Source organism: Cololabis saira, chromosome 19 (genome assembly GCF_033807715.1).
Source record: "Cololabis saira isolate AMF1-May2022 chromosome 19, fColSai1.1, whole genome shotgun sequence".
Taxonomy (NCBI): Eukaryota; Metazoa; Chordata; class Actinopteri; order Beloniformes; family Belonidae; genus Cololabis; species Cololabis saira.
Window position 1 is genome coordinate 28,466,162 of NC_084605.1, and position 26,998 is coordinate 28,493,159.

The 26,998-nt window shown below is 42.4% G+C and overlaps 1 protein-coding gene and 1 non-coding gene across 6 annotated transcripts; one reads left to right on the top strand and one right to left on the bottom strand.

Moving 5' to 3' along the window:
- Positions 1-3,327: 3,327 nt before the first annotated feature.
- Positions 3,328-3,409, bottom strand: trnal-uag (transfer RNA leucine (anticodon UAG)). The gene has a single exon. It is a non-coding gene; the product is annotated as a tRNA-Leu (tRNA).
- A 920-nt stretch (positions 3,410-4,329) lies between these two features.
- Positions 4,330-21,912, top strand: eef2k (eukaryotic elongation factor 2 kinase). Of its 5 annotated transcripts, none has more exons than XM_061708802.1 (20): positions 4,330-4,598; positions 5,024-5,271; positions 5,786-5,845; positions 6,813-6,913; positions 11,490-11,550; positions 11,649-11,686; positions 12,574-12,745; positions 14,070-14,219; positions 14,298-14,430; positions 14,513-14,640; positions 14,728-14,920; positions 15,013-15,077; positions 16,431-16,508; positions 16,802-16,858; positions 17,040-17,105; positions 17,610-17,741; positions 19,664-19,852; positions 19,939-20,063; positions 20,209-20,387; positions 21,384-21,912. In XM_061708802.1, exons 2-20 carry the CDS (start codon positions 5,032-5,034, stop codon positions 21,491-21,493), a joined length of 2,277 nt encoding a protein of 758 aa, XP_061564786.1. In that variant the 5' UTR covers positions 4,330-4,598; positions 5,024-5,031; the 3' UTR covers positions 21,494-21,912. The 5 variants fall into 5 exon arrangements, with proteins under 5 accessions (XP_061564786.1, XP_061564788.1, XP_061564787.1 ...); XM_061708804.1 differs by having other exon boundaries at positions 14,731-14,920; XM_061708803.1 differs by having other exon boundaries at positions 5,027-5,271.
- Positions 21,913-26,998: the final 5,086 nt, after the last annotated feature.

Genomic DNA, 26,998 nt, shown 5'->3' on the forward strand with positions numbered 1-26,998 from the left:
TTTGGTTGAAGGTGATAGAGGAAAGGACATACAATATGATGTCCTTCCCTTCATTTGGAGTGTGTTGATGCTTCAATCAATCATGTTGCAGCTGTTCATTTCACACCTTCCAGGAGCCCTTTAATACAGGACTGCTACTCTGTAATTCCACCTGCAGGATGGTTGTAGCAGTGGAGGGAGTACGAGGTCACGGCTCTACCTCTCCTTTATTTATATGTATATATATATATATATATATATATATATATATATATATATATATATATATATATATATATATATATATATATATATATATACATATATATATATATATACATATATCTAATAGAACCCTTTCTATTACCTTAATCCCTGCCAAGAACACAAACCTCATGACCTGGAAAACCAAAAACTCTATTAATACTACTATGTGGATCATTTATTAATTGATTTTATATCAATAGAAAAATGATCTGCCTCAATTAAAAACCTAGCTTTCCAGTTTTTACCGAATCTGGAATCAATTTACTGCATCCTTGACTTCCTGACGCGTCCACCCTGGATTTTGTTATTTCCACCAAAAAAGTCAGTGACTGCATTTACATGCACTCAATAACCCTTTTAAAACCTGAATATTGGCAATAACCCGAATTTGCACGGCCATGTAAACACCAATAACCCCTTTGAATAACCCGAATTTGCTAATATTCCGGTTTTTTAAAACCCGAATATGACCCCTGGGTTACTCCTTTTAAAACCCGAATATTCGGTCATATAAACGCCTAACGGGATATCCCGATCAAATGGAACAGGAATTTGTTTTCTGCGCATGCTCTGTTCACAAGGAATCCTGGTCTTTTGAGTCCAGGAAGTTCTTATAAAACACGGAAAAACCAAGACCAGGAGGAGACTAATCACTTCATAAATGTAATGAAGGATATGAACATTTTGGCATTTGTAGACGGTAGAAAGTACGGGGATAGCGAGATTTACAAGAAGGTGAGAGAAAAGTTGCGCAAAGCAGCATTTGTTTTGAATTTGGATACAGGAAGAAGAAGCGGAAATGACGGTAATTGCGTCATCACGTTCTCCGCGCGTCGCTGTTTTGATCGGGATATCCCGAATGATTAATCACCATGTATACAGGGATAACCCTGTTTGCTCACGCATGTAAACGGAATATTCCGAATGTTTCAGTAACCGGAATATTAGTAATAACCCGAATTTTGACTGCATGGAAACGTAGTCAATGATAATAATAAAAAAATCTGTACGAACTTTCAACTCCACTCCTTGTGTCCTTGACTACAATTAGCATATTTTTCTTTAGCCTGATAATCCGCTGCATCCATATGGCTCAGGGGAGGGACAGGAACCTTTTAATGCTGTTGTTGTTATGGGTATCATGCTGATATATTTTCCCTTGCTTAATATTGGGATCATCCCAAGTAAAACAACAAGTCGACCACAGACAAATACAGCTGGCCGTTCCGGCTCCAGCCGCCGGTGTTGGACAGGGGAGGTGGGCTGGTGGAGGGGGGGTCGCAGGGGGTTCCTGGTGGCGAGGCGTGCCTTGGTGAGCTGGGTCGAATGGCAGCCCTGGGCTCGCTATGCGGGACGCGCCCTCTACCCCTGATTTACCTCCCTTCTCCACCCCCCAACCCATAAAAAACACATACAGTACACACTGACATAGGAAGTTGGGGTGCTGGGATCTTCACCCCCTGCATGCATTTTTAATGCATTCACTCCCAAGACTTACGCAAACAAACAAATGAACATGGGGGAGAGGGAAAAGAAACATAAATGTTTTAGTTACACGGAAGGCTGGGACATACAAGGAATACCCACCCTGCATGTCCCACCATCTGTTTTTAATGCACCCAAGACACACACAAAGTTACGTGAAAAAAACAATATAAGAAGGACATAAAAAAGATAGGAAAAACAAGGAAAAGAGGAAAGGGAAACCGACCGCTGGTCCAATCGTAGCCATTGCTCCAGAGGACCTGCAGCAGTCTGATATAAATAACCAATGATAATTATAACCACCATTGTTATTGTTAGAATTACCATTAAAATGATTAATATTATTCTCATGAATCTTAATATATACACACACACACACACACACACACACACACACACACACACACATACATACAGTATATATGTACAGTATGTTTATGGAGCTAAAAGCTTGCTTAATATGAAGAAAAAGAGGCTTCAAAACTGCTCCTCAGAACCTCTCTCCATTCCTTTGGTCCTGTCATAGTGCTTTCACAGATTGCATGTAAATTGGGAAAGTGACTATATATGGATTGACAGAAAGTTTGAAAAACAATTTGACATTTTGGGATTTTTGGGAACGTCTCAGATGTCAAAACTGAGTACTAAAAAATACTATTAATTTTGTATTTGATAGCAGCAACACATCTTAAAGAATTAGGGATGCTTTACACAGACAAACATCTCTGTTCCAACTTCATTAAACAACTTGCTGAGTTTTAGAGGAGGAATCTTATCCTAGTCCTTTCAGATGCAGGATTCTAGCTTCTCAACAGTCCTATGCCTCCGTTTTGTTTCATCAATTATTTTCTGCTGCTGAAAGCTCTGGACTGTGGGCACGCCGGTTCAACCCCCAGACTCTTCACCTACGAACCCATGCTGTTATGATGGCTGCAGTATGTGGTTTAGTATGTATGTGGTATGTGCTGTCTTGCTGAAGTATGAAAGTCTTCCCTGAAAGAGACATTTTCTGGATGGGTGCACATGTTGCACTAAAACTTCTATGCTTTATGTAAGCTAGCTGCTACCCACACCATAGGCACTAATGCAACCCCATACTATCAGAGATGTAGGCTTTTGAACTTCTCTGTAGTCTGCATGGCACGGCATCTATTGTTTCCAAAAATAATTCATAATTTTTATTCATCTGACCACAGAACAGTTTTCCATTTTACCTCAGGCCATTTTACATGAGCTTTTCTTCAGAGAAGACAGTGACGTCTCTGGATCATGTTCACTTATGGCTTCTTTTTTAGGAGCCACAAACTGCATTTGTGGAACTGCATAGTGTTTCCTTTAAAAAATAAACTGTATTTGAGTGTTTTGATTTTTTTTTAAAGAACAAACATCTTTAAATCAAGTTTATTTTTGTTGATGTGAGAGAACTACTAGCACTTTCTCCTGACTGACCACATGATGGCACCACAAGAGACACTTCCTTCTATTTGTGAATTGGATTCTGAAGATGACAAAAAGATATCTTTAGAAAATTAACTCGCGTTTCTACATCCGATCAATGTGCATTACCAATTACATTGTTAAAAAGGAATAATTTAATGGCAGCGGTGGGATTCGAACCCACGCCATCGAAATGACTGGAGCCTAAATCCAGCGCCTTAGACCACTCGGCCACGCTACCATATACACCACGCAAACGAAAGTAATAGAAATTATAGTGAAACCCTGCGCTGGTTTTGAGTCTCACTTAAGATCTACGCTTTATTGCAAGGCTCACCAAGGATGTGCGGGTGGCGGAAATACTTTTCTTAATGGAGCAGGTGTGTACTACTTTTAGGACGCACGTGGTCGTAAATGTAATACTGATATAATAATAAATAACCGACACGCGGTGGTGCAGTAGGAACATAGCTGACATTAATAATCACGAGGCTGAGCTTTCCTCGGTACCTACGTGTACCGAAATGTAAATAATGCTGCTTTTAAATGTCCCTCGGCTGTCGCAACTGCTACATGTACTCATTGTTCAGTTACATTAAATATACAGGACTGTCTCAGAAAATTAGAATATTGTAATAAAGTCCTTTATTTTCTGTAATGCAATTAAAAAAACTAAAATGGCATACATTCTGGATTCATTACAAATCAACTGAAATATTGCAAGCCTTTTATTATTTTAATAATGCTGATTATGGTTTACAGTTTAAGATTAAGATTCCCAGAATATTCTAATTTTTTGAGATAGGATATTTGAGTTTTCTTAAACTGTAAACCATGATCAGCAATATTAAAATAATAAAAGGCTTGCAATATTTCAGTTGATTTGTAATGAATCCAGAATGTATGACATTTTTGTTTTTGTAATTGCATTACAGAAAATCACAATATTCTAATTTTCTGAGACAGTCCTCTCAGGTGTTTGTATTTCTAAAACTAATATTAATTGTTTATTTCAACCTCGGGATTGAATCTGGCATCGGGAATCTCCTCAAAGACTTTTCCTTCCAAAACATCCGTCCCTGTGTATCACATTTCCGACGGCCGTGAACGCCCCAGGGTGTGGGCGTGGCCGCAGAGCAGTGTGGTGCTACGTGCAGAGCCCCGTATTCGTGGTGGAGGACCGTCCACTGCTGTTTTTACAAGTACAATAGTGTCTTGCCAGGCACGTCCCCGGACCTTCGGGCTGCAGTGGAGATCCAGGACGTCCCTGCTTTTGTCTGGGAGGAGTTTTTGAGCCGTTGCGCATGCAATCCTACCCATTTATCTTCTAACTCCAGCCCTGGGAAAGAAGAGGAGCAAGTGTCTAATTGCGCCGTGACACCCTGTCAAGATAAAGAGATTGAAGGAGTCCCTGTGCGTCTGATCGCAAGGTGAATCATTTATCTATTTATTGTATGCGCATAACAGCAGGATACAATTCACCAGATTTAAGTGGATCCTTTTTCTTTCTTTTCTTCTTTGTCTGTTAGAGAGTTGATGGCAGTGTAGGTATTTTTGTGCATACGTCCACATCCTTATGGTTACATAAAAACAGTCGGACGCTTATATTTGCACAGACCATGATCTAAAATACTCTTGCATGCTGATAGTGAGATGATAATATGTGAGATGTTATGTGTAGCCACCTCTTTACATATGAAGATGCACTGTTTGGCAGCCATAATGCATGTGTTTGTTGTCGTTGTTTTACACTTATTGTTGTGGCTGCCATTTACCAAGACCATGTTGCTCTCATTTCCACTGCGCTTGATGCATCCACCACTCCACTCACACTTCTCTCCGGTCAAAACAACAGCAGACACGATGGAAGACGACCTGATGTTCAGGATGGAGGAGGACGGCAGCGTCCAGAGACCCTCCAGCCAGCGCAGCAGCATCAAACAGAGAGCTTCCTCCCTCGGGGAGGATGACGACGACGATGAGGAACACTTCATCGCACCCATCCTGGACGACTCTGCCAGAGACGTCTGCCACTACCTGAAAGGCCTGGTTTACACACGACAGCTGTCAGGCTCTCTGCCAAAGAGCAGCTTTACCTACAAGGTGAGACAAACATGGTCCAAAAATGGTAGAGCAGAGGGAAACATGTCAGCAGATGTTGAAATCCAGCGTTGTAGGACCATTTACAAACAGATGTTATGCATTTTTCTGTGCTCGTGCACCATTGTCACCACTCGGTTCTGCAGATCATGCGTGAGCTCTAGTTGCCTTATAAGGCTGAAGACATGCCTGCACACATGCAGCGGTACGTGTGTTGTTTGTATGTTTGCTGCAGAGGAAGCTGGTCAGCCATCTCTTTACTGTTCTCTCTGATAAGAACAGGAAGTACCAAAGGGTGGATTTCATCTCATATGAATATGTTGCTCTCTGCAGATCAGCAGCGAGCTGCATAATAGTTGAATTCAGTGCAGACTGCTGCTTATCAGTCACTCCAGCAGCAGCTCGGAGTTGTTGTCGGAGCCAACGGCCGTTTGAGTGTTTGTGTTGATGTGTGAAATAATGCTGTTAAATATTCTGCTGACGGAGACCATCCATCTCTCTTCACTTTTCTGAATAGCCTGACACAGAAAAAGAGGCAGAGCATCGCTCGTACAGCGTTCTGTCTGAGAGTGCACGGGTATGTTCGGATCAGATTACATATTACCTTTCTCCCTCTTCACCAGAGACCGCTCCTCGCCTCCATCCTTCCCTGCCTGCACTGTAATTTACTGTCCTTTCCCCTGTTATGGAAATTCCCTTCTAAGTTTTCACCCGGCATCAGTTCTCATCACTTCTTTAACTGATGTTTTTATCATTTGAAATCCTCTGCTGCATCCTCGCTTCTTACGCAACGCACTCCTCTGCCAACTGATTTTGCCTTTTTGAAATAAACAAAGAAATAAAGTTTAGTGTTTATCAAAACAACACTAAATAAGACTTTATCAGGACTGTATCATTGAGGCTGAAAGGTAATTTTTTTTTTTAAATCCCCCAAATCAGAGCAGGACTGACCTCGTCCACGCAGGTGAACGAGGTCGGACCTGAACTGGGATGTGACATTCGCTCAGTTGAAAACATGAGGCTTCACATTTCTCCGTGTGTGTAAATATACTCTAAATAGAAACCTGTCTGCTGGACAGTGAGCAGTGAGACACGAGGGAGACGTGCTGTTGCAAAGTTCAGGGGGGGTCGGGTTCAGATTTACGTTACTGCTGATCCTTGATTAATAGCTCCTGCAAACACAGATAATCACATGACTCTGGATCTCATGCTATTTTCAATTAAAGTCTTAACCTCTTCTGTTTTTAAAATCCACTCACAATTTCAACATATTATTTTCCTGCCTTGAGATGGTTTAATGCAAATACTTCTGAGAATGAGGGGAAACTGTTTAGTGCAAAAGCCATGAACTGTTAAGCACAATAAATGCACTCAAAGAGAGATGATGTACACGTGAGAGGAAAGAAGGCTCAGTCTGGGGTGTGTGAATTAAATGGCTTTGCATGAATCACCTCTCTTCTCTGGGAAACAGGCTTTTTGTCTTTTTGCATTAAGAAAAAAGAACACTAACAACAAATAATTGTGCTTTGTTTTGCGTTTGACAGTCAGCATGGATGCATGCGATCGAGAAGGCCCGGTCCATGCCCGACCCCTGGGCTCAGTTTCACCTGGAGGACATCGCAACTGAATCCTGCACTCGTTACAGGTATGAGGGACTCGTTGAGGAGATTTCAGTGGCCCGTCTGTCCTTTTCTTTACTTGTGTCACTCAGTGCGGTTACATGCACATCTAAATCCAGCTATTGGCAACAATCTAGCTAAGGATTAAACTGGAGTTTCAGAGAAATCCAAGTAAACATGCGCAAGTAGACAATCGATTATAGAGTGAGGTGCGTTAGACTCCGTGATGCTAGGTGGCGCCACACGCACTTTCGCGTTGCCGTTCTTCCGGTTCCTTCTTTGTTGTCCATCTTCTTCTTCTCCTACTGTGTTGATATTCTGGCTTTCGCGGTGTCGTCACTTCCAGAAGGGGAAGTCCCGGGGCCGTCACTAGCTCGGCTAAACTGGAATAACTCGAACTAGGACCCATCATCTGGCACTAAAAGCTCGATCTCAAGAGCTTCAGTTTGGTTCTACTACAGCCCGGCTAAGGTGTAAACATGGCTGATAAAAATTCAACATCGGTCGGATTAACGCAACAATTCGAATTTCTGTTAGTGCATGTAAACGTACTGAGTGTGTTTTTTTTGTTTTTTATGGTAACAATAGCACTGCTTTAACAAATGCTCTGCTATGTGGAGCGTGACCTCTCGTACAGAAAACCGCGACCTTGGGAGCGGCTCACCTGACTGGAATGTGCTTGTTTTTAGCATTAGCAGCTTTACTGTATGAGGCCCATGTGATCACCCAGGAACGGTTCACTGTAATCAGTAGTGTTTTTAAACCCCTCATGTGAGGAGTGCGGTTGTTTTACTGCTCTCCACAAAACACGAAACCACCACGAAATAGCCGTAGAAGGCAGTGGCGAACTGTGAGCACGACCGCTGGGCCTTCACCTCATCACAGAGAAATGAAATCATTGCGGAAAAAAAGCAACAGTACAATGAATTGAAAGGGTTTAACAAGTGCAAAGATTTCACTCTGCAGAGATTTGATGTTGGGACTTCATGAAGGCCTACGATCTTTTGTTTTATTCCCGCCCATTTGAAATCAAACCGTGATGGGTCGATTTGCCCGTCACTCTCCACACCAAAACACATTCCTTCTCTGGGATTGGTGAAGTCCTAACCAATAAATGAGCAGCTAACCGGGCCTTAATAGAGACAGACGATTCTGATTGGATAATGGGTTTTCAGTACATGAACTTGACAGTAAACTTAATTTTAAAACATAGATAAGAGAAAATCTGTTAAATATATTGTATTAAATTAAATGAGATAGAAATAAAAAAAAATATATACTTTATTATTATTATCATTATTATTATTATTACATTTATTATAATTTCTTTTCTTTTTTTAGGCCTTCTCTGAAGGTTTAGAAGGCCCTGAAGGTTCCCCACTGGTAGAAAGTTGACATCATCAACACTTGTCCGCGTCTTGTTTACATGTTCATTGTTGACAGAGGTTGGCCGGCAGGCCGCGCCCCGTTGGCTGGTCCGAGCTGTTGACAAACATTTCATGAGGCCCTGGCATCCTTTGGTCCATAGTGTCCTTTTTATAATCTGACATTTGGGCTGATACCAACTGTGCACCCAGGTATTATGAGCAGCTCTGCGTCTGTATCGCTGCACAGGCCTCTTGCAGAGACCTCAAACACGGGTGGCAACGGCACGCGGCCGAGTACGTGGGTGTGGCAGGACGGACATGAATTCTTGTTATATAAGACTTTGAGGAGGAAGGGGGGGGGGGCTTTCAGGCGCTGCCATTTGCCCTGCTGTGCTTTTTTGGTGTGCTAATTTTACCCGCTTGCAACCTCAGCCCTCTTTGCCCTGCGTAGGGTGGAGGTCGCGGTACACTCTGTTCCCAGCCTGCAACGGCTCTCCGGCAGAGAGTCGTCCAAAGATTAGATATTGGAAAGTTCTGCTCTGGACACGGGAGTGGAAAATAAACTCTGTGCACTGAGGTTTCAGCTGCGTGCATGTAGTATTCATTAACTCAGGACGCACACACAAACCCGCCGAGCCAAACAGACGCACCGATCATAAACCTCTTATAATAACTACATCAACTCCTCTCATTCCAACCTAATAACCTCAGTTATAATGAAGTGGGTGAAGTCAGATGATCCGTCCAAGAGAAGCAGAAAAACACAGAGCCTCCTCGTTTCATTCGTCTCCCTTTTCTTTTCCACTCGGAGGAAACTCGATCCAACTTTATGCCCTCACTCTGTGATAAGAATAAATAATAGGCTCTTGACAAAGACTTTCTCCTGGCAAACATGAATCAAACCGTGGAGCACTTGTGCTGTAGAGACTTCAGTGAGGAACGGTTTGATCCCTGATCAGCCGTGGGGGGGGGGGTGTTGGCATAAGAAAGGAAACCAGGTCAGTGATCTTACAGGCTCCTGAGAGTGTGGCAGGTGGCAGGTGGGGGGAAAAAATCCACTATCACAGGGTTTGCTCTGCCACCGAGGATACAGGACTGCCACACAGCCAGTTTACATCCCACAGATATCAGGTTTAGGCTGAAATATGATAACGAAAACCAATTCTTAGTTTCAAGAAGGAAGCAGGTGAAAACTCGTGAGGAAGTCGGTGAGAACTATGTCATCCTCTTGGACATTAAGTGCTGAACACATGCTGTATCTGAATCTGGACCGTGTGTTTAATCATTAACCAAGGCCTTAGACACGCAGGAATGTTGATGTTGGGAGTATTAATGTGGTGGGAGTCATGCTGAGGATAGTGAATGTTTGTAGAAATGCTGATAATAAAAAGGAACATTCTGCTTCTCACACTTGCTCATGCAAGTACTCATGCATTTCTGTGAAAGAGGAAGCCGTGAACTTTGTTACTGATCCTTCTGTTGACTTTAGTTTGCATGGATTTATGACAAGGTGGCAACAGGAAGGAGATACTTGTACAAACAATCCTTTTTAATACATTTTTCTGTACTCATACAAAGTTACAGTAACTGTTTCTGGTAATATCGTCAGTAATTAAAGTTTACACTGCTTAACATCTGAAAATTCAACTGCCTGTGTTTCTTTAAATGTAGTGCCTCGAGTTATACTGAAACATGAGCACATTTACCCCATTTTAGCCTCACTCCACTGGCTGCCCATACATTCTAGGATTCATTTTAAAATTCTTTTATTTGCTTTTAAATCCTTGAATGCTCTTGCCCCGCCGAACCTCTCTGAGCTTCTACACCCTTATACACCTAGTCGCTCTCTCTGATCAGCTGATCAGCTTCTCCTGAGAGTCTGAAACTAAAGGAACCTCAGAGTGGACGGCGCCTTCGCTGTTGCAGCTCCAAAACTTTGGAACAACCTGCCTCAGCAAATCAGACAGGACTCCTCTCTGTCTGGTTTTAAATCCCTTCTCAAAACCCACCTTTTCTCCTTGGCTTTTAACACTTAGCAAGACAGTTTACTTTATTTTATCCTTTTATTCTTTATTTTATTCTTTTATCTTTTATTTTATCCTAATTTATTGATTGATGGTATGACTGTTACCTTTTATTTTATGTCTTTTAACTTATTTTATTTAACATTTTATGTCTTGAGCTGTTTTTTCTTGTTATTTATTTTGTACAGCACTTTGGTCAACTGTGGTTTTTTTTTTTTTTCCATAATAATATTTTATTGATTTTCAGTATTAACATAAAAGGTATAAATCAAAAACAGAATACAATACAAAAGAAAAAAAACTGCAAGAGTACAGCTGGGGGTCTAAAATCCAAAGAATCGCTTCCTTTTATAAATCAAGGCAGATAGATCCCTGGGCAAATGGTTTATGAGAGGCCACCAAATTTTCATGAAGTTATCTTCTCTATTTTTTAATTTGGCACTGAGTCTTTCCATCGGAAGAACTCTGTAGATTTCTCTATACCATTGGGTTACTGATGGAGGTTTCTCATGAATCCAATTGAACAGAATGCATTTTCTAGCTACGCAGAGAAGCTTACTAGCTTGGCTCTACCAGGATCCAATACTCCAAATTTTGACGGCAGCCCTAATAGAAACTGTCCAGGATCTTTACAGATTGTAGACTTCATAATTGAACTCAATTCTTTAGCCACATAGGACCAAAATCTAGCAATCTTGGGACAATCCCTGAAACAGTGTATGTAGGTACCAATCTCCTTTTTGCATTTAATGCATAATGGGGACCTGCTGGGATCGAATTTGTTTGAGATTTCAGATGTTCTATGTTGCCTATGAAGAATCCAACTGTGGTTGTTTTAAATGTACTTAACAAATAAAATTGGAATTGGTTCCTGTCTCTTTAAGGAACCGCCCTCAACCCAAACGCTCTCTTCCTCTGATTGGCCAGATTGTGGGAGCCTGCTTGTTGGGCGGCGGCCCCAACAAGTGACAGTTTTAGCTCTGGTGCCTCAGTGTTCGACTAATGGGATTTTCCTCAGTTAGGTTTTAACAAGAAAAGTAAAATTATTTATAATTTTTTCTGTCATCTATCTGATCTGTCACATGGTCAATAAGTGATTTCAGCAGTAAAAACATTTTTATACAACTAAAGAGCTGATTTGATTTGAGGTCACGGTATATGAGAAAAAAACGTGATTTACGTTACTTTAACACGACTGTCTATCTCCGCAGGTACAATGCCATCACGGGAGAGTGGAACCAAGACCAGATCCACCTCAAGATGGCTTCACAGGTTTCTAAAAACACATAAAGCATATTTTCTCCTCTGCTGTAGCATTTCGGTGTGTCATCTCATGTCTGATTCATGTCCTTCTGCCCGATTTGTCACAGCCCTTTGGGAGCGGGGCCATGAGGGAGTGCTTCAGGACGTAAGTGAAGATATTTTGCTACGTTCATCACTTTTGATTCAGCGGTTGTTGCACTCGTCCTCTTGTTACCAGGACCCACTTATAAACACGGCCTCGTTCCTCACATTCCTAGCTCCGACTCTGGAGAATAGCAGCTGACAGATGGAGTATCTTCATACTACCAGGATGACGTCATTTGGAGTTTATTTCTGTTTTATATTTATTTCCTTTTCTCCAGATTCCCAGAACATTTACTAGATTTGGAGCATTTGGTTATAATGGTTGCTCCACAGTTCTTCTGCATTTAATTGATGGCTGTAGGATAATAATAGTGTAATCGATGTTTAATCCCCAGTAACGTGTGAAATGTAAAAGAGAGGCATTCATCTAAACCAGTGGTCTTCAACCCTGGTCCTCCAGATCTACTGTCCAGCATGTTTTAGATGCTACTCTGATAAAAGTAGCCGTGTCCACAACAGAACTGTCCAGACCTTGATGACAAGCTAATGAGGGATGTTAATTAGAATCAGGTGTTGCTGAGGCCGGGAAACATCCAAAACATGTAGATCTTGAGGACCAGGGTTGGTGACCACTGATCTAAACTACCAAAAGAAAAACTCCTCTCCCTGCTCCCACAAGCCCAAACATGGAAGTGGTGAAACAGAAAAGTCCGTTCTCTGCTTTGTTCATCTCGTGCCGTACATTTGTGGGTTTAGATCATGTTTTCTTTGGTGAAATGGGGCCTCTTTAGTCCCATCTGAGATCGTGCTGCAATAAAGGTTATATATTTCTCATAGCTGTCCAGGACTGTAAAAGTTACATATGGAAATCATACGTGTTTAAAATCCTCCTCACTGTTACAACCCCTCACTATTTTGTTTTTTTTTGTTATTGTTTTTTTAATCCAGGAAGAAGTTGTCGAATTTCTCACACAGCAGCAACTGGAAGTCAGCGTCCAATTATGTGTCAAAGAGTTACATGGAGAAGGTGGACAGAAACGTCTACTTTGAAGACGTTAGGCTGCAGATGGAGGCCAAACTCTGGGGAGAGGAATACAACCGCCACCGGCCTCCCAAACAGGTAGAGGGGAAACATTTACCCTCCACACAATTAAAGATTGATAGAGCTCAACGCTGTATCTTAAAAACAGATGTATCTTGTGATTAAAATACAATATAATCCAGCAGAGAATTTTTTTTTTTTTTTAAATCATTATTTGTTTTTGGCTTTAATATCTTCAAAGCGATCTATATAGCAATACCACCTCTGACCACACGGGGGCAGTATAACACAAGAAGGTTTATAGCTGTTTTCCATACTTGCACACTTACTATTTTTTTTTTTGAACAATATTTTTATTAAATTTCAATATAAATGTACAAAAGAGCAAAACAATCAGAAAGTATCATATTAATTATCCAACAAAATGTAAGCAGGTCCTGCTGTGTCCATACAGACAAAAACAAAACAAGACAGAAAAAAATTAACCAAAAATAAAAATAAAAAAAGTAAAAATTAAATGGAAAAAAAAAAAAACTGAAAAAATGTCACGCTCAATAGCCTCACAAACAAACTAAGATTGTCACACTTGTTCTACAGACATATATATCCTATTGTTGCTTGAGAAAGTCCATTAGAGGTGTCTATATTTCTTCAAATTCTTGTGCTTTACCTCTAATCACATAGGTCAGCTTTTCCAACGTAATGCACATTGCCATCTCTCTAATCCAAGACTGTGTAGATGAAACCTCAGTCTCTCTCCAGGAAAAAGCAATACTCCTTCTGGCCTGCAGGAGGCCAAAGTTGATCAGAGTCTTGCACTTAGAGTTGAAAGATAAATTGTCCGGATATATACCTAATATGCAAAGTTTTGCTGAACAGGGTACCTGGATACCTGTGATTCTGCTCGCACACTTACTATTTAGTAAATTAGTGCATCCACACTGACACTATTGTCTCAGTGAAGTTCACAAATGGTCCTCTCAAAATTGAGCGTGCAACGCACTACACTTGGTGCACTTCCGTCTTGTTTACACACAACACGTGGCGGGACACTCAGTGCCTTTTTCAAATAAAAAGGTGATGACAGTCCGTCTTCGGTGCCAACAACAGTGCAGCTTTAATCTCAAATAAAAAAGGACGACGATTACACACATTATAATTATAATCATAATGATTATTACATTTATTATCAGAGGTTAGACAGATACTTACAATTATTTCACAGAGAGTCTTAAGAGTGCCCCAGTGTACAAAGTATTGTCATGTTGTCACATTATTCTATATCTATTGCAGCTTATTTAGTTTTTTTCTCATTCTTTACCACGGGTGAGCCACGCTGCATTACAGTAGAGGAGTGAAACTCGTTCATGTCTCTCTAACCAGCGACCTGTCAAATCCTCAGGTGGACATCATGCAGATGTGCGTGGTGGAGATGACGGGCAGACCAGGTAAACCTCTCTTCCACCTGGAGCATTACATCGAGGGCAAGTACATCAAATACAACTCCAACTCCGGCTTTGTGAGGGACGACAACATCCGGCTCACCCCGCAGGTGAGCGGGATCCCCCTCCGGTCCCGGCTCTTGTCCAGCTCACAGTTCTGTGTGTAATAGTCCTCTTTTCTGCATCAGGCTTTCAGCCACTTCACCTTCGAGCGGTCGGGCCACCAGCTGATCGTGGTGGACATCCAGGGAGTGGGAGACCTCTACACAGACCCTCAGATCCACACAGAAAAGGGGACCGACTTCGGAGATGGAAATCTGGGTACCTTTCTCTTTGACAGGCCGTTGCTACGACAACTGCACATTAGGGGAGGAGCTCCACTCTGATCAGACCTGTGTTCCAGGTGTGCGAGGCATGGCTCTGTTCTTCCACTCCCACCTGTGCAACAAGATCTGCAAGAGCATGGGCATGACGCCCTTCGACCTCTCCTCGGCAGAGTTGTCCCAGCTGGACTGCACCAACAAGCTGCTGGTGATTTGAACGCCCGTGCAACCAGGTCTCTACCTGAATAGTTGTGTGATGGGTCACGGCTCAGTTTCAGCCGGTTTCTTGTTTCAGAAGTCGGCGAAAACGGTGCTGAGGGGCTGTGAGGACCCCATCGGTTCTCCCCGCGTCCGCACTCTGTCCGCGAGCCGGGCGCCGCCGTTGTTTTCCCGCTTTTCTGAGACATCGGACGAGAGCATGAGTGACGTGGACTCCATCCCCTGCTCTCCACTGGCCATGGCCGGGTCCCATGGCAGGTCACCTTCAGGTACATCCATTTTTTCTTTGAATCAAAAGTGGCTTGAATGAGCTGTAACAAGGCGGCGGTAAATAGTTCTCCGTTTTTGCTGTATTCCCCAGGGTTGTTTTTTACTGGAGTCTACGACCACGACAGACTCAACAATAACAACACAGGTGAAAACCAGGTGGGTAAGAGCAGCGTGAGCACAGCAATGTGAATTACAACGTCACACCATACAGAAAACATGAGTAGCTGGAGCCAAAAACTGAAAAAAAACAGTCACTACATTTACATGCACCAACAGAAAGTCGAATTGTTGCCTTAAACCAACTGATATTGAAGTTTTAAAATCCATGTTTACACCTTAGCCGGGCTGTAACTGAACAGAACTGAAGCTCTTGAGATCGAGCTTTTTGTGCCAGATAATGGTTCCTAATCAGAGTTATTCCAGCATGTATACGCAACCCACGCTTAGCTGAGCTACCGACGGCCCGGGACACACCCTTCTGGAAGTGACGACACCGCGAAAGCCAGAATATCAACACAGTAGTAGGAGAAGAAGAACAACAACAAAGAACTAATAGGAAAAATGCCAACTCAATAATCGATTGTCTTCTCCCGCATGTATACTTGGATTTTTCGGAAACTCCAGTTTAATCCTTATCTAGATTATTGCCAATAGCTTGATTTAGACGTGCATGTAACCGCACTGAGTGAGGTGAACCGAGCAAGCGGAGCCAAAACCGATGCTGATCTGCATCATTGATCATCATTGATCAACAACCTGTTAAAAGTGACAATCGTCACCTCACATTTACACGTAATCTACTTCATAATCATTTATTTTTGTCCGTTTTGCAGCTTTTCCTCTATGTAGAGGAGGATTGTGGGAATTCAACCAATGCCCTCCAACATGTCAGCGATTTGTTGAAAGGTTAAACCCCGACCACATTCAAGGTCAGCGCAACAATAGGTGCGTTTAGAGGCGCTGCAGATGCTCGTGAAAGCAGACGAGCCTGTAACAATGATCTCAGCCATCAGTCCCGTACTGGACTCAGTTTCACCTCAAACAAAAGAAAAGAAGAGGTTCTTTGTCTGCTGGGGCTTTTCTCTCTTCCGCTTAGCAAAAGGATCATGGTATAAAAACAGTTGTTTACTTAGAGTCGGCTTCTTTTTTTGTGCGAGGTAGCAAAATGCAAATTCTCCTCTGTGTTGTTGCTTTTATCTTGGAGTCTTTGGAGATTCGTATGAATACCAGACAGAACACTGCATTCACACAAGATGGTCAGTGACCTCCTCAAGTTGTGCCACGTATTTCAACGACGCTCCCGCCGAGTGGCAGCAGGTGGCCTCAGCAGGTCCACCTGCAACGCTACGAGTATTTCCAGCTGCGCTCGCTGCCGCCGGTGTTACGGCCCTTCGACTGAACTGATCCGCCGTCCCAGCAGTTACTCCCTCTGAGAAAGCCGTGACACGCGGACACTCAAACCGAAGCAGAAATCGCTCACTGGCCACATCTTCCATCTGCTCTCTGCAGGAACCGGAAAGCGGCGGAGACAGCGGCTACCCCAGCGAGAGGAGGAGCGAAAGCGACCCGAGTGACCACGTGGATGGGGTAAAGACTTCTCACTTTTAAAATTTGATCACTCCGACCACTTTTACGGATTTACGAGTTTAAACTCACCGCAGTCAGAACCGGACACAGGAAGTGTTCAAATAATCATCAAATGCACTCGTATCAAATGTATTTTCCGTAAGTTTTTGAAGCAGATGTAGATGTTTGACTGTTGGATGATTTTATGTTCAGGTAGTTGACGTCGCTGTGTTAAACTCTGCTGTCCTCCACGTTCAGCTGTTCTTCACACTGTTCCACTGCAGGTTTATCATGCATGTTGTGTCCCCACACAGGTCGGCCATCGCTCCCACAGAGCCTATTCTGAGTCGGACGAGGACAGTGTCAGACGGGTAAACAAACATTAAGTCATATGTGTATATCCCATCATCTTCATCTCCGTCATAATCATCGCTGTAAACAAATAACCAGACTCTAACGTTCCTCTCATCACATGCTTAACATCAAACATCTTTCCTCACCTTTCCTCTAACGTAGCACCTCCACCTCCTCTGTTTTCTCTTCTATCACTAGAGGAAGATGGTAACTCCTCCAAGAGTCTCCTCACAGTCAAGTTCATACAATTCGGACCACGAAACGGTGATTATTTGCATGGAGGCTTGTGAGCCGGCTGTGTGCTCGAGCAGCGCTGTGCAGGCTTGAGCCGTCTGCTGTCCCTGGCTGATCAAGCGTGTGTCCAGCTAATAAAGTAGCGGCCACTGTTTCCTTGCCCAACTTCCACTATTTGCAGCTGATTTAATGAAAACTATTTTAAAATACAGGGAAATGATCTCTGGAACAGAAACCCCATCTACCTCCAACTCACCGCTAGTTCTCACCATAACAGCTTCATGTGTGCTCTTCTTTTTCTCATGCTTCACATAACTCAGAGGTGTATTCCTCCGGCTCCGAGCTCAAACCCGGTGTTTGTCATCTATCACTTAAAAATACAGCTGTCAGGAGTTCTGGATGGGTACGCCCTTGAGAGTGGGCTGCAGTGTTTTTCCTCTTTCATGTGAAGAGGAACAGATGGCAACATTTTCTCTCTTTTTAAATGTTATTTTTTTGTTCTCCTGGTGTCTTTGTTGGCTGTTTTCTGCCCAGCTGACTGAGGAGAAATGGAGCTTTTATCACTCGACTCGCGCCCACGTCCACCGACCTTCCTGTGTGGCCACAGAGGTGGAGCGTCTCAACGCGCTGATGCAGAAGAAGATCGGCCAGTCGAACCTGGGAAAGGTAAGGGGCCGCGGCTGTTTCCAAAAATCTCAGTAGATCCCTTAACTAGTCTTTCTTGTGGACACAAGCAAGGAGTTGTTGAGTATACTGGCCGTTAAGTGAAGCACAACTGAAATTTAAATGTGTAAAGTGCATGCTTATTTAGAGGGCTCTAGTGTTATTGGCAAGGGTCGACCGTAAAAGCCTTTTAATGTCCCAACATTATTATTATGATTATTATTATTATGATTATTATTATTGTTATTAAATAATTTTACAACAGAAAAATCACGCATGTATTATGTTAAACTGTCTTTGGGGCTCCATTCAAAGCCCCTGGGTCTAGTAATACCAGTCCTGGCCACGTGGAGGCCTATAGAGCCACGGACAGAGCTAATGAGTGGCGGTAATGCTGCCCCCATGTGGTCAGAAGCGGAATTCCACCACGAGTGGTATTTTTCGGAAAGTCAATAACCCATCTCTTGTCATCTAACTGTCACATCCATTTGCCATCATTTTAATATTTTTGCATATGTGATTTTATTATGTCTTTCTTTTGTCATTAAAGTTTTTTTTTATTTATTCATACACCCATAAACATACAGTCAAACTCGAAAACAAACATTAGCACCCTCATCAACAGACATATCCAGCATACAATCCTATATACAAAGACTCTTGCAGATCTACATTTTTTTTTTTTTTTAAACGACCAAAATAAACATTCAGCACCATGTCTAGAAATTTCTCCCTATGTCCTACCTACAAAAAAACAAGTTCCCAGGCCCTCCTAAAATATTCTTCATCATTGTTAAATCTAGCCAGTGGCTATGTGTTTCTGACTATTTATAGCGTGTAAATGTTTGACTGTAAAATGTAGCAGGGACACTATGTGGCCTCGTCTCGTTCATGCACGTTGAGCAACTCAGGAGTTGCCACTGAAGCAGTTTACAGCAGAGTTTATATGGGAGACATAAAAGAATTAGGGGTGAAGTCAGAAATGAAATATTAAGTTCTGTTCTTCACTGAAACCTGCAGCTGCTCCAGTGGTTTGCATCATATTTACTTTCTTCTCCGGTGTTGTGAAACCATCCAACAAAGAACCCTAACAACACCAGGACAGCTGTGGTGGTGACGAGTGTCCCTGCAGTAGGGCTGGGGATCGATTCCGATTCTTAAGATTCAGAATCGATTATCAAGGTTTGATTCGATCCGATTCGATTTGATTCCGATATTGATTTGGGTTACTGTTAATAAAACAGTTTTTTGAGCTGTTGCATAAATTATATGACTGTAGTTATGCAACATATTACTACTAGTATAATATTGAGATTAAACAGCAAGTATTGGCAGCTAATGATGCTGTAAGAACCAATCAGCTCCAAGAATGCTGATAGAACTGAAACAGAAACATCGTGGGTCAGAATTACCAAACAGATCCAGGGCAGCAAACAGAGACGGATGAAATCGTTTTTATTTTATCCCAAATTCCGTTTTTATTTGTTCCATTTTCGTTTTTTTTTTTTTGGTTTTTAATTTTTGAGCATTTGGTTTTTAACATTTTTTGCAAATGTAACCCCAAGACAGTATATAAAGTAATGAAATATAGACAATTTATGCAATTATAACCTAACACTTTAATGTTTTCATACCTTTAAACATATTTAAAGGCAAAAACATGGCACCAGTTATTCTCGTGTCCAACAAAACATTCCTTTTTTGGGGATAAACAAAAAAATAACCAAAAGTTGTAATGTAATGATGAAAAAAAAAATGCATAAATAAATAAAATAAAAAAAAATAAAAAAAAATCGATCTGTAGACATATGAATCGATTTTTAGGAATTAATGAGAATCGATTTAGAATTGGGAAATCGATTTTTTTCAACACAGGCCTACCCTGCAGTAATTTAATGTTTTGTTTTCCTGGACCTCGTACGCAGGTCCACCTGGCCATGGTCCGGTACCATGAAGGGGGGCGTTTCTGTGAGAAGGACGAGCAGTGGGACCAGGACGCGGCCATGTTCCACCTGGAGACGGCTGCTCTGTGCGGCGAGTTGGAGGCCATCGTGGCCTTGGGGCAGTGCTACATGCAGCTCCCGCATCACATACTGACGGACATGGAGATGGAGGTAACGCACGCCGCGCGTTTCCCCTAGTGTTGTCCCGCTGGTGTTCGTATGTGCCTGCTCTCACGTATCTGTGTTGACGACAACAGGGTAACGCAGGAAACAAGATGAAAGGTTTCAAGTATCTGCTGCAGGCTGCCGAGGCTGGCGACAGGTCATCTATGATCATCGTGGCCAGAGCCTTCGACTCTGGGATCAATCTGTCAGTTGACAGGTCAGTGGAGGTCCAGGAAAAACGCACCACCCTGTTCTTCCAACAGGGGTGTAATACTGCCCCCTGCTGGCTCGTAACAGCTTATTTCTATGATAGGTGTTTGAAGTGGAGGTTTTTCAAGTTTCTCTCTTCGTTTCATCTCCAGAAAGCAGGACTGGGCTGAAGCGATTCACTGGTACGACAGTGCGCTCAACATGATGGACTACGACGAAGGGGGGGAGTTCGACGGCACGCAGGACGAGCCTCGCTACCTTCTCCTGGCCAGAGAGGCAGAGATGTTGCAAGAGGGAGGCCACAACCTCACCGCAGACCCGCAGCGAGCAGGTCAGACACCTCAATTAATTAATTTGATCTTTGCTTGACCACATTTGTTACTTTTATTTTTATTTATTTATTTATTTAAAAGGGACAACGCACATTAATTGACATGAGCACTTGAGTCCATCATGTAAATGTGCCAGATTTAGCCATACAGGCTCATTTACATCCGCAGTCCCTGGCAGGTTGATGGCATATATAAAAAACATTGAAAAACACACACTAAAACCCTAAAACACGGAGTACAAACAATTAGTAAAACCATGACACTCCGAATAAAGACAAACAACATAAAAGAATTATAGCACGCAAACACATTAGCTCACACAAAAGCACATAAACAGGTATAAAAACAATAAACTGAGCCCTATACCAGATTATGACCGCATATTTGATTTTCCAGTAACCACTGTTTTGTGTTTTTAGAGAATGAATGAAGAGATGTGATGTTCCTTAGTTGTACGGGTTTAGTGTTCCAGGTTTGAGCTGCTCGACAGGAAAAGGCCGACTGCCCAAAGGCTCTTTTTCTATGTGCAGTTTTACAATCCCCTCTGGTGGCAGCTCTGCTAGATGAGTTTAGATTTTGTTTAATAAACTCATTGAGTGGAGGGGGGGGGGCAGACCATGAAGGATTTTATAAACAAGTAAAATGTCTGCAAACTTGATCATATTTCCCCAGTTAACAAAAACATATTTAGTTAAAATATTACAATGATGATATAAATTAGACTTTTCATCCAATGTTTTCAACCCCTGCTTATAGAGTTTTTCCACTGATTGTAATGCGGTCCTACCTGTCTGGACCAGCGACAGTAGTTCATGTGCGAGAGAATCATGGCGTTGACGTATAACTTTGCAGCCTCGGTTGTTAGATTATTCCTGATGTGTTTAAAATTTACCAGATTAAATTTAATCCTATTCACAACTTCACAACGTATTTCAATGTTTTTATGTAGCTGTTTTTGTACAGGTGTCTTTAACCTCTTCTCTCTCTTCATCCAGGTGATCTGTTTACTGAGGCTGCTGAATCTGCCATGGAAGCCATGAAAGGCCGACTGGCCAACCAGTACTACATGAAAGCTGAAGAGGCCTGGGCGCTCGTCGAGGAATGATTTTTGAGGCCACGGGAGTTGATGTGTGACTTGAGGTCACTTTGGTTTTGATTCATCCGGCTCACAGCCTGAATGTTTCTTGTTTACACATTTTTATGACAGATTTTTTTATGTTTGTGGTTTGTGTGTGCGTGCTGAGCCACCGAGGATCAGGCTTTTCTCTCCACTTCTTTGTTGATGAGGTTTTATCTTCCTAATCCCCTTTTCCCCCTTCAACTTTCTACTTTTGATTAATATAAGTGAATATGGTTGAATGAAAGAGGAGATCCGACAAATCTGAGTAAAGAAAATATTTTGGTAATTTTTCCCCAAAATGTTAATGCACTTATGTTTGGAGAATATATAAAATGAATGCAGATGAATAAGTTAAAGAGAAGTTTGGAAAAATAACAGCAAAGAAAAATGTTTACTTATTTCTCCTCAAACTAATGTTGGGGGAAAAAAATATGTATACTGACGCACAGAGTATAACGGTGTAAAATAAAGTTTGCCTTACTTTTAAAGGATGTGGTTGTTTTGTCCAGTAGAAAGTTTACATCTAAGTCAATAACTCTTTCAGGAAATGAAGATGTTTTCTATTGCTGAGGATCTTTTTTTATGTAATTTAAAGTTTGTCCGTCTCAATACTTGGATATCACTGGATGTGTCGTTATGACTTGAGGTCAAGGACCGCTTTGGTCTGTCACATAACTAATTCAGTATAAATGGAAATTATTTATTATATATTATTATTTATTTTTTGCCGATCTTTCTTTTTCTGTATTATTTTTATTTTTTTAAAGGACACTATATACACACACACACACACACACACACACACACACACACACACACACACACACACACACACACACACACACACACACACACACACACACACACACACACACAGTATAAATACACTGTGGGGATGGGGTGTCTGTTTTTTACTCCTGGATATTTAGATGACTACTGAACAGAATTTCCTTTAAGATGCCTGAATCTAAAAATATGGACAGTTCAAAATTGCAGGTTCTGTGACATCACAAGACCAGGTCAGACTGCAACTATCCCAAACATTTATTTTCACCTTAATTCACATCTTGTTGCGTTTACTGAACCTTGGGACTCGCTGTATGCCTATTACATCTTCATAAATGCCAAACAACTCCACTCTCGCCCATCCCTCTGTGGGCAGTTGCTCTCTTCAAGCTCCGGTCCTCTGGCAGAGCTTGCGGGTTCTGGACTGAGATCTCTGGTGTTGTTCCTGGGATCTGCTGGAGTCATTCTCCCAGCTTGGAGGACACAGCTCCAAGTGCTCCAACTATTAAACTTAAACTTAAACTTTATTTGTATAGCACCAACTCATGCAGTGTAAGTGCAACTCATGGTGCTTTACATACAGAGATAAAATAACAATCAAAAGTACAATTTAAAACATCCCATACGACCCCACCCCCCACCCCCCACGCATACACACACCCTCACTCACACTCATACACATGTGCATACACTCACACGCCCACACACACACACAATAAGTGGACTGGTGACATGGCTTAGCACTAACGATCCAGGTGAGGAAAACACTACCTATGGGTGGCCGTCCCCACCGAGAGGCTCCACCGACCACAACCACAGGGAGCATCGCCACAGAGACCCCCCCAACCCGGACAGACCAGGACAGACCCCACACAGAAGGTGGAGTCCCTCCCCCAGCTACCCAGGCCTGAGGGACCCCCATGACGACACCCCCATGGGCGGAGCAGACACACCTCCCAGTGTAGACGACCCCCCTGAGGAAACACTGGAGCTAAAAACTAAAAGATTAAAAGAAAGTAAAAAATGCCTAAAAAGTGTAAAATTTTAGAAAAATCTATACAAAACTTAAGATGAATAATAAATAACATAAAATACAAAGTCACTAAAATAGATTAAAGGTTTAAAGATAATAATAAATTAAAAAAAAAAAAAGTAAATACAATAAATACAATAAATAGCTGAAAAGACTAGGTAAATGAGATCAGATAAAAGCCAAGCTAAAAAGGTGTGTCTTGAGCCTCCTTTTAAAAGTATCAACGTTCTCTGCGGTCCTGAGGTTCTCTGGCAGGCTGTTCCATAAAGAAGGGCCATAATGGCTGAATGCAGCCTCACCGTGGGTTTTTGTCCCGGTTCGGGGAATGGTTAAAAGGCCGGTGCCAGAGGACCTCAGGGTCCGTGAGGGTTGATACGGTAAAAGCAGATCAGATAAATAAGATGGCCCAAGACCGTTAAGACATTTAAAAACCAGTAAAAGAACCTTAAAATCGATCCTGAAGCGGACGGGGAGCCAATGCAGCGATTTTAAAACAGGTGTAATGTGCTCCCGCCCTCTGGTCCTCGTCAGCACGCGAGCGGCTGAATTCTGTAATAGTTGTAGGTTCTTAATACTCTTTTATCGCCACCACTGCTCTCTTCATCTTCTAGCTCTCCTATCTCCTCATTCAACCTCTGGTACTTCTCCAGTTTCTCGTGTTCCCTCTTCTTGGGATGGCCACGTCGGTCCCCACTGCTCTCTTCTGGTGTTTATCAACCACCACTACATCCAGTTGGTTAGCCATCGCCAGTTAATTGGTCTGGAAGTCCCACAGGATCTTTCATTCTCCACCACCCGCGGAGGTATCACCCACCTTGACTTTGGGACTTCCTACCCAGACCAGCAGATGTTCCTGTACACCTGGTTGAGCCGTTCCATGTAAGCTTTACCTGCCAGTATCTTGCATTGTGCTATTATGCGCCAGATTGTTTCTAGGACATCTCTGCAGCAGCTGGGGTCTTGTCTGACGTGGTAGAGCCTGGTCCTTATCCTTGTTGTGCTCTAGGCCTGTTCTTGTGCCATGATTAACGCCAGGGGCGTCAATTGGGTATGGCAAGGTATGGCAGCTGCCACACCTTGGCTTCAGGGGAAAATGTAAATGTTTGTTTTTAAATAAATGTATGGAATTATTCTGTCTATTTGTGTTGATTATTCTATTATTTAACACATATAAAATAACTACAAAAATCACAACATGATGGATTTCACTAGGTATTATCTTTCCCAACACTTGTACCCTTCCCTTCATATCTTGAAATGTGATGTCCCAGCGTCCCTGACGACAGTGGTCGCTAGGTCAATCTCATTTTTAGCGCGCTCTGCAGTGTTACTAACTTACAAAAATGAAAAAAAGGCAAGTGATGGGTCCAATGTTGCCCCAGCAGCGGAGGGAGAAGGACCAGGTAGTGAAAGCGGGAGTCAGGCTATTAACAAGGCTGTTAGCCACTCCATGTCCACGTGATGCATACAGACATACAGTAGTGAATGAAGTGAACAGAATGAGTTAAATTGCGTTTGTCAGATACGCTTTTTCTGCTCTCTAACTCTGCCGCTTGCTGTCCATGGTGCCAAAAATGGATGCGCATTGCATAAAGGCGCATTCACTGAATTGATCAACACATTAAAGTGTAGTGTTCATAGTTAGCAGGATGTGAGTGAGACTGCATTTGAAAAAGTTCAAATTTTCTTGACCACACATACATAGCAGACACTGTGATGAGTATTTGCTGGGCATATTGATTGATACTCTAATTAAGTTCTGTGACTCGTAACCTTGCCATACCTTAGCTTTGACTGAATTGACGCCACTGATTAACGCCTCCGTGCCGTCCTGCAGCCCAACCTTTTCCGGTCACTGGTAAGACTTATTAAGGTCAGCCACTTGTTCCATCTGCTGATAGTACATGCTCTGCCCATGGTGGCTCCTCCTCCACTGGGTTTCTGGTGCCTGAGGCATTCACTCAGGGGGAATCTTCTTGATGTATCCCTGGATCTTTGTTTTTTCATCCTGGCTGGTGGCTTTGACGCACACTAATCTGCAGCCTCCCTCTTTCTGCTTCTTGTCCAGTCTCGTGGTTCTGGACTTGGGATGAAATCATTCGTGCATCATGAGGAGTTTCCTTGTCTTGATATCAGCGGCCTCCACCTCTTCTGTGGCCAGGTCACTATGCCAGCTGGATATCTTATTAGGGGGCATTTGATGTCCCGGACTTTGTTCTTTCGGTTCAGCTGGCTCTTCAGGATCAGCCTGACTCTTTTCAGGTACTTGGCCGTGGCCGACTTCATTGCACCCTCCTTGTATTTGCCATTTCCTTGTGGAATCCCTACGTATTTGTAGCTGCCCTGAACATCTGATTTATTGCCCTCTGGTAGCTCGCCCCCCCTCAGCAGAGATCATCTTACTCCTCTTGGACACCACCCGAGCTCATTTATCCAACCCGAACTACATTCCTATATCTCTGCTGTATATATCCCTGTGAGGTGGATGAGTGAGTCGATGTCTTGCTCACTCTTAGCATACAGCTTCATGCCATCCACGTGGAGGAGGTGGCTGATCATTGCTCCACGTCTGAACCTGTATCCATATCTGCTCTTTGTGATGGTCTGGCTGAGCGTCTCCCTGGTATATCTGGCACATTTAATGGTGACTTAAGAAGTTGGCTTTGAGTTGGCCTCCGGAGAGGTCGTCCACAGTCCCATTGTGCTCTTGGTGAAGGCTCTCAGTGTCCACAGTAATCAACCACTGTGCAATATTAATAATAATAATAATAAGAATAATAATAATAATAATAATAACCACGATCATATGCTGTAAAAAAGCACCTTTCAATAACCATGACTACCTCATACTGCTGCACCTTTCACATTTAAATTGTATGTTAATAAGAGCCATTTGTCTATTACTGTTTGTAACTATTTAAATCTGGGTTCAGTGAGCGAAAAAAAACGAAAACAAAGTCCCTGTTTGGCATGTTCATACTTGGCCAATAAAGCGTATTGTTCCGCCCTGCGGTGAACTAATAACCTTCCTAGTCTGACCGTTTTCTGAGACAGACCCGTGCAGCTCTGGCAACGCTAACGGTTACCATGCCAACGGGGCTGGAAATACGCAGCATGAAAATGGTTACAAGTTGTCTCTCAAACGGAGCTTGGCAAATCTTTGTCAGTAAGTAATGACACGTTATATTGTTAAGTATACTGTGATTTGTAGTGTATACACTTACTTACCTGCCATTGTTTATATAATAATTGCTCTGGAGTTTATGTTTATGTTTATGTTTATGTTTATTGTAGCGACGAGGCCACAAATCAACAATAGCTCAGTTACTTGAACTTAAACTTAAACTTAAACAAGGACTTAAACCTTAAACTAAAATAGCTGCTGCTGCCTGGCGTCCTCTATGGACTTAAGGAATATTAGTGGATACCCAGTTAAAGGAACTAAGTGAATGGGGAGGGCAAGGGTTAAACAATAATCACTAATTTAATCTCACACAAAATATATACAAATTCCAAATAGATAATTTCTTATTATTAGTGCAACAGAAACAACACACAAATGGATTTATCTAATCTAAACCTTATGGAAATATACAATGCCGAATTAACCCTATTTAATCCTATTCTAATGTCGACATGTTGCCCGGGGGTGGAGCTCTGTGAGATGGAGA

Excerpts from the sequence above, each read along its gene's own strand:
- eef2k (XM_061708802.1), top strand. The coding sequence starts at position 5,032 with ATGGAAGACGACCTGATGTTCAGGATGGAGGAGGACGGCAGCGTCCAG. Across the intron at positions 11,551-11,648 it reads ACCTCAAGATGGCTTCACAG|CCCTTTGGGAGCGGGGCCAT; the intron begins GTTTCTAAAAAC and ends GATTTGTCACAG. Across the intron at positions 17,106-17,609 it reads ACAATTCGGACCACGAAACG|CTGACTGAGGAGAAATGGAG; the intron begins GTGATTATTTGC and ends TTTTCTGCCCAG.